Below are 14,582 nucleotides of genomic sequence, written 5' to 3' on the forward strand. Positions count from 1 at the left end.
CTTATTACCATTTTTGTGTTTTCTGTGGAGAAATGTCCATTCAAAACATTTGCCCAGGGGCTTCCCTGGTGGCGCAGTGGTTGAGAATCTGCCTGCCAATGCAGGGGACACGGGTTCGAGCCCTGGTCTGGGAAGATCCCACATGCCGCGGAGCAACTGGGCCCGTGAGCCACAATTACTGAGCCTGCGCGTCTGGAGCCTGTGCTCCGCAACAAGAGAGGCCGCGATAATGAGAGGCCCGCGCACCGCGATGAAGAGTGGCCCCCACTTGCCACAACTAGAGAAAGCCCTCGCACAGAAACGAAGACCCAACACAGCCATAAATAAATAAATAAATAAATAACCCCCCTCCAAAAAAAAAAAACACATTTGCCCATTCTTTTTTTTTTTTTAACAGATTACAGTTGTCACAGACTTTTTTCTTTTTAATATTTATTTATTTATTTATTTGGTTGCGCTGGGTCTTAGTTGTGGCAGGCGGGCTTCTTAGTTGTGGCATGCGAACTCTTAGTTGTGGCGTGCATGTGAGATCTAGTTCCCCCACCAGGGATCAAACCTGGGCCCCCAGCATTGGGAGCGTGGAGTCTTATCCACTGCGCCACCAGGGAAGTCCCTGCTCATTCTTAAATTAGGTTATTTAATAAATTGAGTTATAGTTCTTTATATATTCTGGACACTAGACCCTTATTAGATAAATGATTTGCAAATTTTTCTCCCATTCTGTGGGTTGTCTTTTCACTTTCTTGATTATATCATTTGAAGCATAAAAGTTTTAAATTTTGTTGTTGTCTGTCTTTTCTTTTGTCACTTGTGCTTTTGGTGTCATATCTAAGTACTCATTTCCTAATCCAAGGTCATGAAGATTTACTCCCATGTGTTCTAAAAATTTTACAGTTTCATCTCTTACATTTAAATCTATGATCTAACTTCATTTTTTTGCATGTGGTTATACAGCTGTATGAGCACCATTTGTTGAAAAGACTATTATTTCCCCATTGAATTGTCCCACTTTTCCCCTTTAAAAATTTTTTTGAGGAATGGTGTATTTAAAGTACCCAGAGCCTCAGTGTACACCTCAGTGGATAATTATATATCATATACACTCTGTAACCACCATCCAGATCAAGAGACAGAACATTTCCAGCCACCAGAAGGTTCCCTCATGCCTTCTCCCACTCACTGCCCTGCTCCAGAGGAAACCACCATTCTGACTTCTAGTCCATAAAGTTTGTCCTGTTGTTGAACTTCATATAGATGGAATCATACAGTATGTACTCTTTTACTTCTTTCACTGAACACTATGTCTGTGAGATTCATCTGTACCTGTAGCCTGAAGCTCTAGTTTGTTCTTTTCCATTGTTCTGTAGTATTCCACTGTAAGACTATATCACAACATAGTTATCCATTCTCCCATTAACAGACGTTTGGCTTGTTTTCAGGTTTGGGCTATTATGAAGAAAGCAGCTATGAGCATTCTTGTACTTACCTTTCAGTGAACCTGTGTACTCATTTCTGGGTGTACGTCTAAAAATGGAATTGCTAGGTCACTGGGTAGGCATATGTTTAGCTCTACTAGATACTGCCAAACGGTTTTCTAAAGTGCTTGTGCTAACTTATACTCACAGTAGCAATATACGAGCATTTTCATTGCTATTTATCATAGTCAATGGTATTATCAATCTTTTACATTTTGGCCACTCTAGTAGGTGTGTAGTGGTATCTCACGGTGGTTTTAATTTGCATTTCGCTGATGACTAATGATATTGATACCTTTTCATTTGCTTTGTGGAAGCATCCTTTAAAGTCATTGTCTCATTCTTTTTTTTTTTTTTTTAACATCTTTATTGGAGTATAATTGCTTTACAGTGGTGTGTTTCTGCTTTATAACAAAGTGAATAAGCTATACATATACATATATCCCCATATCTCCTCCCTCTTGCATCTCTCTCCCACCCTCCCTATCCCACCCCTCTAGGTGGTCACAGAGCAGCGAGCTGATCTCCCTGTGCTCTGTGGCTGCTTCCCACTAGCTATCTATTTTACATTTGGTAGTATTTATAAGTCCATGCCACTCTCTCACTTCGTTCCAGCTTACCCTTCCCCCTCCCCGTGTCCTCAAGTCCATTCTCTACGTCTGCATCTTTATTCCTGTCCTGTCCCTAGGTTCTTCAGAACCACTTTTTTTTTTAGATTCCATATATACGTGTTAGCATACGGTATTTGTTTTTCTCTTTCTGACTTACTTCATTCTGTATGACAGACTCTAAGTCCATCCACCTCACTATAATTGTCTCATTCTTAAATTGAGTTGTATGTGTTTTCCTTATTGATTTGTAGGGGCTCTTTATATACTGTGGATGTGTCTTTTACTGGAGAAAAATATATGTATATAGCAAATATCTTTTTACAGTCTATGGCTGGCCTTTTAAATCTCTTTTTTTTCATATTTTTCTTATTTATTTATTTATTCATTTATTTATTTATTTTTGGCTGTGTTGGGTCTTTGTTTCTGCACGAGGGCTTTCTCTAGTTGCGGCGAGCGGGGGCCACTCTTCATCGCGGCGCGCAGGCCTCTCACTATTGCGGCCTCTCTTGTTGCGGAGCACAGGCTCCAGACGCGCAGGCTCAGTAGTTGTGGTGCACGGGCTTAGTTGCCACTGCGCCACCAGGGAAGCCCCGCCTTTTAAATCTCTTAATGGTATCTTTTGTTGAAGAGAAGTTCTTAATTTTTAAAAATTATTTATTTATTTATTTACTTTGGCTGTGCCAGGTCTTAGTTGCGGCATGTGGGGTCTTCATTGTGGCATGTGGGATTTTTAGTCGCAGCATGTGGACTTCTTAGTTGTGGCATGCATGCAGCATCTAATTCCCCAACCAGGGATCAAACCCAGGCCCCCTGCATTGGGAGCTTGAAGTCTTACCCACTGGACCACCAGGGAAGTCCCAGAAGTTCTTAATTTTAATGAACTTCAATTTATCAGTCTTTTTGTTTTCGATCAATGTGTTTTGTGTCTATTTTTAAAATCTTTGTCTACCCCAAGGCTGTGGAAATCCCTGTATTTTCTTCTAGAAGCTTTCATATTTTACCTTTTACAATTAGGTTTATGATTCATCTGGGATTCGTTTTTGTATATGGTGTGAGGTAGGTGTTTTCCAAATGGATATCTGATTGACTTAGTACCATTTATCGAGTATGACTGTGTAAATCATGGAACTGTGTAAGTGTGGGTCAGACTCTCAGTTTTTGTTCTCTTTTTTTGGGGGGGGGCCGGGCCTTGCAACTTGTGGGATCTTAGTTCCCCGACCAGGGATTAAACCTGGGCCACCGTAGTGAAAGCTCCGAGTCCTAACCACTGGACCGCCAGGGAGTTCCCCAGTTTTTGCTATCTTGAAGGTGACTTTAGGCCCAGAATGTCACAAGACCCTGAAGGTTGTGACTATAAAACCAGCAGCACACACCGAAGGTTGAAGAGAAAGGCTCTGAAGCCCCCACTCGAGCTAGAGGAAAGGGATGTCCCTTGTGGACAGTGGCTGTGGGCCGCAACAGGGCTCCCCAGCGTGGCCTTGACTGTGGTGAGTTCACTCCTGTTGAGGGTCTGGCTTCTGCTTTGCTGGCTCTGACATCCTATCTTACCAGGGTCCTAGAGCTGATGGACAGAACAGCTTACCTCGTCAACAAAGCTCCTCCTCTGCTCACCAAGCTTTGACGGTCCCCACCACCTCCACCCCCGCACTGCCTCCGTGCACCTGCTCCCAAAGCCCGCTCCTTCCAGCCCCAGCTTTTACATTTGCTATTCCCCCTGCCTGGACCCTTTCCCGACTCACTGCTTTTCCTCACTGTCGTTTCAGCCTTCCCTGACCACCCTGTTTCAAAAGCACCATCCCCAATGACTGTCTTTCCCATTTACCTGCTTCACTTTATGACACTCATCACTAGGTTAGATTCTGTTATCGCTTTCATTGTCTACGTGTTTATTTCCTGTATTTCTGTCCAGGATATTAGCTCCATGATACGAAAGACCATGTCTGTTCACTTCTTTTTTTTAATATTCATTTTATTTACTTATTTGGTTACACCGGGTCTTAGTTGCGGCAGGCAGACTCCTTAGTTGTGGCTTGCCAGATCCTTAGTTGTGGCATGCAAACTCTTAGTTGCAGCATGCATGTGGGATCTAGTTCCCCAACCAGGGATCGAACCCAGGGCCCCTACATTGGGAGCGTGGAGTCTTAACCACTGCGCCACCAGGGAAGTCACACGTTCACTTCTATATTGTCAGCTCTGAGCACTGTACCTGGGAAAGCATAGGTATCAATGAATAGTTCTCACATTGTCCAGAGACTCCCGAGATGCCAGCTTGTAAGTTTACACTGAGAAGTGCTGCACCAGGTGCCTGGGGCAGGCAGGTTGGTCTGACCAGGTCACCCTCCGCCTCCTGGCCGGCATCAGGGGAGTCTGGTTGCTGCAGGGTTGCTTGGGGACCATGGAATCGAAGCACCGGGTGCCGAGTTCAGCGTGAGAACCTCGGATACTCGCCCCTCCCAGAGTCTGTCTCTAGAGGGGAGCTAGATAGTCACTGTGCTGCCCCTGTGATTCCCTGTGATTCTCATCTTTCTATGCTTCTGTCATTTAGTCACTGCTATTTATCTGACACTTTATGGGGGGGAGGGAGTCACTATCAAGTTTTATAATCCTGAGAGCCATTCAATCTTTCTTTAAAAATTTGTTTTTAATTAATTTAATTAAAGCCCCAGCTATGGGCCAAGCACTACACTTGGTACAGCGATGGAACAGGACAAAGGCTCTGCTCCTTGGGGACAGACACTATGTTAGACAATTAACTATCTGCATCATAATTACACTTGTGATAAGTGCTGGGAAGGACAGGAGTGGGGAAACTAGGGTGACTCTGCCTATGTGGCATCCGGAAGGTGGTGAGTTGGTTTCTCAGTTTAACTCCCAGAGGACAGTCTGAATTCTAAGACTTGGCCCTAATCACTGCCCTCATGGACCACTGGCCTCTGGCATGTGGTCCCCTCCCCCAGGAGGGGGTACAGGCTGTCCCTTTGCCTGACATAATGAGGACAGACTGAACAAAAGGGATTTTTTGGAAGTGGTCCAGAGACCTGACATCTCACTCCTCTGCCAGACCCCTCTCTGGGATTTAGCTGTTGTACACAGTGTCCTGGTCCCTGTAGTAACTCCAAGTGGCATTCTTCTGTCTTGGGTCCTGGTGGCAGGTGCTGCTCTGGCTTAGATCCTTGGTCATTGGTGATTTCCCCCCACTGTTAAAGGGGCAGGGAACGGGCCAGATATGGGACCCTGAGTGAGCAGGAGGCAGGAAGGTTTAGCGGGGGAGGGGAAACAGTGGTGTGCTGCCCTCTCCCCCGCTCCATGTAATAACTGGGGGTCCTGGAGGGGGCCACAGCTGCAGAGCTCAGTCCAGGCCCATGTGCAGAAGCTCCAAGGACCCCAGTATTCCTGCTGTTTTTCTCTATTGCTTAAGAGAACAAAAGGTTTTCCCTAGAGTATCACTTCCTGGTGGCCAGCCTGTGGCCACTGGACCAGGTGTGAACATTTCCTAGCAGTCTCCCTCTCCTCCAAGGAGAGAGAGGCCCTCACCAGTGAGCGTACACCATCTCAAAATCCACATCTGTCTCCTTCCTTGTTTCCTCACCCCATCCTTGTTATTTTATGTTAAAGATATTTGGATAGTCAAGGTGTATTCCCTCATCTTTTATAACTCTGTGCCAGCCACAAAGAAGAATGACCATTCCAAACAGCTTTGTAGGTGCTAGGATGGGGGTAAACACAGAATGCCATTGGAGCCCAGAAGGGGTCCCAAACCCAGCTGGGGGTGGGTAGGAGGGGGTGTAGGCTGAGGGTGAGTAAGGACAGCTTCCAGGAGAAGGTGATGGATGACCCCTGAGCTGAGTCTTAAGGGAGAGTGGTCTCTCCCATTAGGGCCATTATCCAGGGCTGGAAAGTTGCAGGGTTTCCCAGGTGTGTGTGCCAGGCTCCAGGAGGCTGCCTGGACAGCCATGTGATTGCTCTTCCAGCCCATTTTCCTTGGGGAGTTCCCCTGGGTCATGATGACTTAGACAGGCTTTGTTCAGAATCCTGAGTTGTGAATGGTCCCTAGCAGTCACCCTGATTGACAAGTTGTCCTGTCACTGGCAGAAGGAAGCACCTGCCAATCTGAGGGTTTGGGGAGGAAGCTCTGGAGGCCCAGCTCTGTGAGCACCCCCCACCCCCAGCCCACCTCCAAGCTCCTGACTCAGAACTCGCCACTCTCAGCTTAAGGAATTTGGCAGCATCTGAATGGATTAAACTGTCCAAACCAATCCTTCCGGGCATTCTGGGCAGCTCCAGCCCTGCTCCCGCATTCCCTGTCTGCAGGAGCAGGGAGGGCAGTCTTAATTTAGGGGTTGGAAATAGCAACATCAGGATGAGGTTGGTGGCACTTAACAAAACAGTTGGGCTGTCCCACCCCTCGGGTGACTCGTTTCCTCTGTGTAGACAGCCACTTAGGCGCCCAGTCAGCTTCCTCGCCTCTGCTCTTCCACACTTAGGCACGGAAAGGCAGGGAGCACTTGAAAAAGTGAAGAAAAGGAGGCAGAGTCCATTCCTACAAGCCTCCTGACCCCAGACCCACCCACTTTCCTCAGCCAGTGAGCCTTCAGACTCAGAGAGACAGCAACAGAAGGGAAGGGGCAGGGCCTGGCTGCCTGGAGCCGAAGGGGCCTGCTCAGAAGTGGGGAGCAGAGGCAGAGGGAGCTAGTGAGGTCTCTGGGTCCTGCTCACCCACGCCTCCCTCATCTCAAACCCTACAAGCAGTGCTGAAAAACTCTACATCCCTTCAACAAATGGTGCTGGGACAACTGGATATCCACATGCAAAAGAATAAAGGTGGATCCCTTCCTCACGCCATACACAAAAATTAACTCAGGACTTCCCTGGTGGCGCAATGGTTAAGAATCCGCCTGCCAATGCGGGGGACATGGGATTGAGCCCTGGTCCAGGAAGATTCCACATGCCGCGGAGCAACTAAGCCTGTGCGCCACAACTACTGAGCCTGAGCTCTAGAGCCCGCGAGCCACAACTACTGAGCCTGTGTGCCACAACTACTGAAGCCCATGCGCCTAGAGCCCGTGCTCCACAACAAGAGAAGAAGCCCGCGCACCACAACAAAGAGTAGCCCCCGCTCGCCGCAACTAGAGAACACCCGCGCACAGCAACGGAGACCCAATGCAACCAAAAATTAATTAATTAATTATTTTTTTAAAAAAAACAATGGAAGACATTAAAAAAAAAAATTAACTCAAAATTGATTGTAGACCTAAATGTAAGAGCTAAAACTGTAAACCTCTTTGCAGAAAACATAGGAGTAAATCTTTGTAGCCTTGGCTTAGGCAATGGTTTCTTAAGTGCAATACCAAAAGCACAGAGACAAAAGGAAAAATAGATAAATTGGACTTCATCAAAATTTTAAAATTTTGTGCCTTAAAGGACACCATCAAGAAAGTAAAAAGACAGCTCACAGAATTGGAGAAATTATTTGCAAATCATGTATCTGACAAGGGCCTAGTATCCAGAATATTAAAAAAAAACATTGTAACTTATATTTGTTTCCTAGGGCTTCTATAACAAAAGACCGTAAAATGGATGGCTTGAAACTACAGAAATGTATTACAGTAGTTCCCCTTTATCTGAGTGGATACGTTCCAAGACCCCCAGTGGATGCCTGAAACCATGGATAGTACCTAACCCTATATATAGTGTATTTTTTCCTATACATACATACCAATGATAAAGTTTAATTTATAAATTAGGCACAGTAAAAAATTAACAACAATAACTAATAATAAAATAGAACAAGTATAACAGTATACTGTAATAAAAGTTATGTGAATGTGGCCTGCCCCCCCCAAAAAAATATCTTATTGTACAAATTTAATGCCTTTAAGCACTTATCACACGCTGTGGCCATAACTTTTGCAGTTTGAGGTGCGACAGCAAAGCTGGCACAAATTTCCTTTTCCTTCTTCACAGTCTCACAGATAGAAGATTCATTCTTACCGTAGATCTTAGCAACCCCAGAATATAATTTCTTTCTTTCCTTATTAAGTTGAGAACTTTCACCTTTTCACTTAAAGGAAGCACTTTACGGCTTCTCGGGCAGATCCGAATTGCCAGCATCACTAGTCTTGTGCTTTGGGGCCATTATTAAGTAAAATAAGGGTTCCGTGAACACAAGCACTGTGATACCATGACAGGAGATCTGATAAGCAGGAGGGCTACTAAGTGACTAATGGGTGGGATACACTGGACAAAGGGATGGTTCACGGCCCAGGCGGGATGGAGAAGGATGGTGCGAGATTTCATCACGCTACTCAGAATGCGCGCAGTGTGAAACTTGCGAATCGTTTATTTCTGGAATTTTCCACTTAATATTTTTGGACCACAGTTGACTGTGGGTAACTGAAACCACAGAAAGTGAAACCACAGCTAAAGGGGAACTACTGTATCTGATATTCTGAAGGCTAGAAGTCCAAATCCAAATGCAGGCAGGATTGGTTCCTTCTGGAGATTCTGAATAACAATCTGTTCCACGCCTTTCTCTTAACATGTAGTGGCTCCAGCAATCTTGGGCATTCTCTGGCTTGTAGACGCATCATTCCAGGCCCTCCCTCCGTCATCACATGGTGGCCTCCCTCTGTGTCTCTGTCTTCGCGTGGTGTTCTCTCTCTGTGTGTCTTTTCTCCTCTTATAAGGACATCAGTCACGCTGGATGAAGGGCCCACCCTACTCCAGTATGACCTCATCTTAACTAACTGCATTTGCAGCAACCCTGTTTTCACATTCTGTCACCTAACGTCACGTTCTGAGGTACTGAGGGTTAGGATTTCAACATATCTTTTTTTGGGGGGCGGAACACAGTTCAACCCATAACACAAGAACAAAAGGACAAATAAACCAATTTAAAAATGGGTAAAGGATTTGAATAGACTTTTCTCCAAAGAAAATATACAAATGACCAATAAGCACATGGAAAGATGCTCAGTGTCATTAGATGTTAGAGAAATGCAAATCAAAACCGTAAGATTGCACTTCATATTACAGCCATACGGGATGGCTATAATCAAAAATACAGATAATAACAAATGACGGAGAGGTGGTGGAGAAATTGGAACCCTCATATGTTGCTGGTGGGAATGTAAAATGGTGCAGCCGCTTAGGAAAACAGTTTGGAAGTTCTTCAAAAGTTAGACATAGTTATCATATGACCCATCAGTTCCACTCCTAGGTATGTACCAAGGGAATAGAAGACGAGTGTCCACAGAAAAACTTTTATGTCAAGGTTCCCTGCAGCATTATTCATAATTGCCAAAAAGTGGAAACAACCCAAATGTCCATCAACTGACGAGTGGATATGCAAAATGTGGTACATCCATACGTTGGAATACTATTTGGTAATAAAAAGGAATGAAGTACTGATACATGCCACAACATAGATCAACCTTGAAAACATTATGCTAAGGAAAAGAAGCCAGTTGCAAAAGACCGCATGTTATAAGATTTCGTTTATGCATGTCCAAAATGGCCAAATCTCTGGAAACAGAAAGTAGGTTATTGGTTGCCTGGAACTGGAGGGGTTCAGCGGAAACAGAGAGTGACTGCTGATGAGTACGGGGTTTCCTTATGGAGCAGCGAAAATGTTCTAAACGTAGATTGTGGTGATGGTTGCACAACTCCATGAATACACGAAAACTGTTGAATTACATGCTTTTAATGCGTTGATTTTATGGTATGTGAATCATGTCTCAATAAAGATGTTTTTAAAAACAACCTATCTTTACTTCTTTCCCAATAGAAAAGCACGAGCTGGATCTCAGAAGATGACTTCTACCGGCCACCCCAGGAACAGCCCGCGGAGAGTCCTCCCCATGCTTCCGTGGCTTCTCCCAGAGGGACTCCAGAGCCAAGGCCTGGTCTCCTCTCGCAAGGACCAAGAAGAAGCTGTTCCATGGAGGCCTTAGACAAAGCTTGCGTGCCGTCCCCAGGAAGCAGGAGAAGCAAGGCCACCCCGACGCTGGAGCATAAGAACTTCAGGGTGGTGCATCGCAGGCAGATGGGTAGGCGACTCTGCAGGCTTCCGGGCACCGCACTGCGCGTGGGCAGTGCCTTTCAGAAAGCAGTTCAAAAGTCCCCTTTTCCGTTACCAACTGGGCGGTGTCTTCTCCCAAGGAAAACCTCATCCCAAAATGTAATAAGGAGCACCCTTGCTGAGTAATTCGGGAAAGCATTTCAGGAAGAGTACTATATTTTCTCATAAAATCTTTTATTTATTTATTTATTCATTCATTCATTCATTCATTCATTTAGGGCTGCGTTGGGTCTTCGTTGCTGCGTGCAGGCTTCTCATTGCGGTGGCTTTTCTTGTTGCGGAGCCTGGGCTCTAGGCGCATGGGCTTCAGTAGTTGTGGCTGACAGGCTCTAGAACGCAGGCTCAGTAGTTGTGGCACACAGGCTTAGTTGCTCCACAGCATGTGGGATCTTCTCGGACCAGGGCTCGAACCCGTGTCCCCTGCATTAGCAGGCAGATTCTTAACCACTGCACCACCAGGGAAGCCCTTTTTATTTTATTTATTTATTTATTTATTTATTTATTTATTTAGGGTGGGCCGGGTCTTAGTTGTGGCATGTGAACTCTTAGTTGCAGCATGGGGACACTTAGTTGTGGCACGCAGACTCTTAGTTGTGGCATATGTGTGGAATCTAGTTCCCCGACCAGGGATCGAACCTGGGCCCCCTGTATTGGGAGTGCAGAGTCTTACCCACTGGACCACCAAGGAAGTCCCTCTCATAAAATGTTAAATAAAGTAATGCTCAAAACTGCCTACAGAGTACACAAATACTGTTTCACATATTGAAATGGAAAATATCTTCCCTGAAACTCTCCTATAAACCTTATGATTATACATAAGATACATAAGATAATCTTATGAGTATACAGACATCGTGATTCTGTCTGTAGCCCAGAGCAAACCCCCGCCTCTTAAAGGCCCAGGTGTTTCAACTGCTCCTTCCCAAGGCCTTTCTCTTAGTTTATTTAACAGCTCTGATGGGGTTTATTAGATCTGTTGTTTGTTCAGTGTCCTCTATGTGCAGTTTACAGTGAGGCCACCTTGATCTCCACACCCTGTGAAATTCCAGAAAGCATTAAATAACCATAACCTAATTTTTCTGTAACCCTCAGAAACAAACAAACAAACACGTGTGCTCTAGAGTCAGTCTCTTTCTCTCCTCATTTCCTGTTTGCAATGACCCAGCGGAGAATTCTGGCCAGGTTCCTGGGGCCCTGGCTCGGGGAGTCTGGGCAGAGCCCTGGTCTCCATGCTGCCTCCTTTTAGGTTTTTCTTTCAGCCCATGTGATGGTTGCAACCGTACCAGAGAAGGTGTGTTTTATGCCTACATCATCAGGTACCCTGAAGGGTGGGAAGACCCTACACAATGGTTTGAAATCTCTAAGGCTAGTCTAGTCTGGGAGAGAGACGTGTGTGTCCTTTGGACCCCCTGGTTCAGGGGATGGCTGACCCCCAGGGAGCAGGGAGCATTGGGCTGTGTGTGGTACGTAGGCACTCACTCACTCACTCACTCACTCACTCAGCAGATACTTAGTGAGCATCTGTGATGTGCCAGGCACTATTCTAGGTGCTGGGGACACAGCAGGAAACAAAGCAAAGTCCTTATCTTCATGAGACTTATATTCTAGTGTGAGAGGCAGGAAATAAGCAAATAAACAAGTAAACGTACAGTGTGGGCAGGTAATAATAATTTCTGTGGGGAATAGTAAATCGGAGAGGGAGGGAGGAAGGCACGAGACGATCTTTGTGTTTCGAGCGGGGAGAACACGTGCAAAGGCCCTGCGATGGGAACGTACTTGGTGTGTCCAGGAAAAGAACGGAGACCAGAGTAGCTGGAACAGAGGAGATGGGGAGGGGGGTGGTTAGAGATGAGGTCAGAGTGACAGAGGGTCTCGTGGGCCACAGAAAGGACGTTGGCTTTTGCTCTGAGGGAGACGGCAGCCTTGCAGGGTTTGGGGCAGAGAGACGTGATCTGACTTGTCTTTTAAAAGGGGGAGTCATACTGGCTTATTTGTTGAAGGGCTACAAGGGGACATAGACCAGTTAGGAGGCCATGGCCATAAGCCAGGCCAGGGATGACGGTGGATTGAACCCCTGAGGTAGTGGTGCAGGCGGTGTGAAGTGGAGGAAGATTCTGGATATGCCAAGCGGATTGGCTGATGGATTAGATGTGGGGTGTGAAAGAAAGAAAATCAAGGATAACTCCAAGGTTTTTAGCCCAAGTAGCTGGAAGGATGAAGTTTGTCATTTTATGAGATGAGGAACATCAGGAGAGAAGCGGGCTTGGAGTGGGAGAATCAGGAATTCATTTTTGGACATGTCAACTTTGAGAAGCCTATAGACATACACAGAGCAGTTGAAGATCAGAATCTAAAGTTCAAGGGCAAGGTCTAGGCTGGAGATAAAAACTGGGGAGTTGTTGGCATAAAACCCTGAGACCAGGGGAGATCAGCTAGGAAGCTGGTGTCAGTAGAGAAGAGAATCCAGGGCTGAGCCCGGGGCCTCCAGCATCGAGAGGCCAGCGAGAGGAGGGGGAGCCTGGGAGACAGGACAGGGGACAGTGACAGCCGAGAAGAGCCAAGGGAAGGGGGGCTCAGCTGTGTCCAGTGATGCTGATGGGCCAGGCCAGATGGGGACCAAGGATTGGCCTTTGGACTTGGCGACAAGGAGGGCCTGGTAGCCTTCCCAAGGGCAGGTTCTGTGGAATGAGGGGACAGAAGGCTGCCTGGAGCAGATTGAAGAAGGAATGGGAGCAGGGGGACTGGAGACAGTTCCCACACCTCCCCAGGGAGGTTTCTGTAAAGGAGACAGAGACACAGGGTGGTAATTAGAGACGCAAGTGGAGTCAAGAGGTATTTTTAAAGCTGGGAGAAATAACAGCGTGTTTGTGGGCTGGTGGGAATGATCCAGTAGAGAAGGGAGGAAACAGCAGTGCAGGAGAGGGAGGGAGGATTGCTGGAGGGACGTCCTTGTCCTTGAGTAGGTGGGGGGTGGTGGGACCCCCTGCACAGATGCACAGATGGGAGGGTTGACCTCAGACATAAGCATAGTCAGCTCATCCCTGGCGACGGGGCGGTCAGAGTGTGGGTGCAGATGCTGGAAAGGGGAGGGGTAGTGAGGGGCATGTGGAGGTGATTGTTTGAGTGCTTTTATTCTCTCGGTGAAATTGAAGAACAAGGTCAACAGCTGGGGTGAGGATGGAATAGAGGCTCTTAAAAAATGTTCCCATCCGGCCCATGGCGGGCCTGTGTTCTCCTGGTGGTCACGTCGTCTGCACCCAGGGCAGGACTCAGGCCCCGGAGGTTCTCCTGGGTGGTGAAGGGTCAGGCCCGTCGTCTAAAGCACCTCTTTCTGCCTCCAGGGCTGTCTAACCCATTCCGGGGGCTCCTGAAGCTGGGCACGGTGGAGCGGCGGGGGGCCATGGGCATCTGGAAGGAACTCTTCTGCGAGCTCTCCCCGCTGGAATTGCGCCTCTACCTGAGCGGCGAGGAGCGCACCTGCGTGGAGAACTGCTCACTGCTGCGCTGTGAGTCCGTGGGGCCGGCCCACAGCGATGGCCGCTTTGAGCTGGTCTTCTCGGGCAAGAAGCTGACTCTGCGCTCCTCGTCCCGGGATGAAGCCGAGGACTGGCTGGACCGTGTGCGCGAGGCGCTGCAGAAGTGCCGGCGGCCCCAGCAGGAGGAGGAGTGGGTGACCATCCAGTACCCAGACCAGCCCGAGGACCCTCCAGAGGCCCCCCAGGGTGGCCGCCCCTCCCACTCGGACCTGCTCTCGGAGCCTGAAACCCCGCAGGGCCTGCAGTTTGACTGGTCTTCTTCCCAGGTTCCCGAGCCCGATGCTATTAAAGAATCCCTTCTGTACCTGTACACAGACCGGACCTGGATGCCCTATATCTTCTCCCTGTCCTTGGAGTCTCTGAAGTGCTTCCGCCTGAGAAACAATGAGAAGATGTTAAGTGACAGCCATGGAGTCGAGACCATCCGAGATATCCTGCCGGACACGAGCCTTGGGGGCCCATCCTTCTTCAAAATCATCACGGCCAAGGCCGTCCTGAAGCTGCAGGCCGGGAACGCTGAGGAGGCCGCCCTGTGGAGGGACCTGGTGCGCAAGGTCCTGGCGTCCTACCTAGAGACGGCTGAGGAGGCAGTGACACTCGGTGGGAGTCTGGATGAAAACTGTCAGGAGGTGCTGAAGTTCGCCACGCGGGAGAACGGCTTCCTGCTGCAGTACCTGGTGGCCATCCCCACGGAGAAAGGCCTCGACTCCCAGGGCTGCTTCTGTGCAGGTGCCGACTCGCTGTCCCGCCGCCCTCAGCCTGCTAGCCTCGCTCTGCCCGCAGTGGGGTTCCTACTCTAGGCTCTGCACCCCTTCCTGCTCCCCACGAGTGCCCCCATCCTGCCCCGGGGAAGTTGCAGCAAATGAGGCTGTTCCATGAT

The 14,582-nt window shown here is 47.8% G+C and overlaps 1 protein-coding gene across 1 annotated transcript in view; it reads left to right on the top strand.

The window, feature by feature from the left end:
* The window catches only part of PLEKHM1 (pleckstrin homology and RUN domain containing M1), a 49,655-nt gene that overhangs the window by 22,961 nt on the left and 12,112 nt on the right, over nucleotides 1-14,582 (top strand). The window contains exons 7-8 of the mRNA XM_061175479.1: nucleotides 9,873-10,134; nucleotides 13,508-14,431. Coding sequence (XP_061031462.1) covers nucleotides 9,873-10,134; nucleotides 13,508-14,431 — 1,186 coding nt within the window. The remainder of the gene's footprint in view (nucleotides 1-9,872; nucleotides 10,135-13,507; nucleotides 14,432-14,582) is intronic.

Source organism: Eubalaena glacialis, chromosome 19, assembly GCF_028564815.1.
Source record: "Eubalaena glacialis isolate mEubGla1 chromosome 19, mEubGla1.1.hap2.+ XY, whole genome shotgun sequence".
NCBI classification, from domain to species: Eukaryota; Metazoa; Chordata; class Mammalia; order Artiodactyla; family Balaenidae; genus Eubalaena; species Eubalaena glacialis.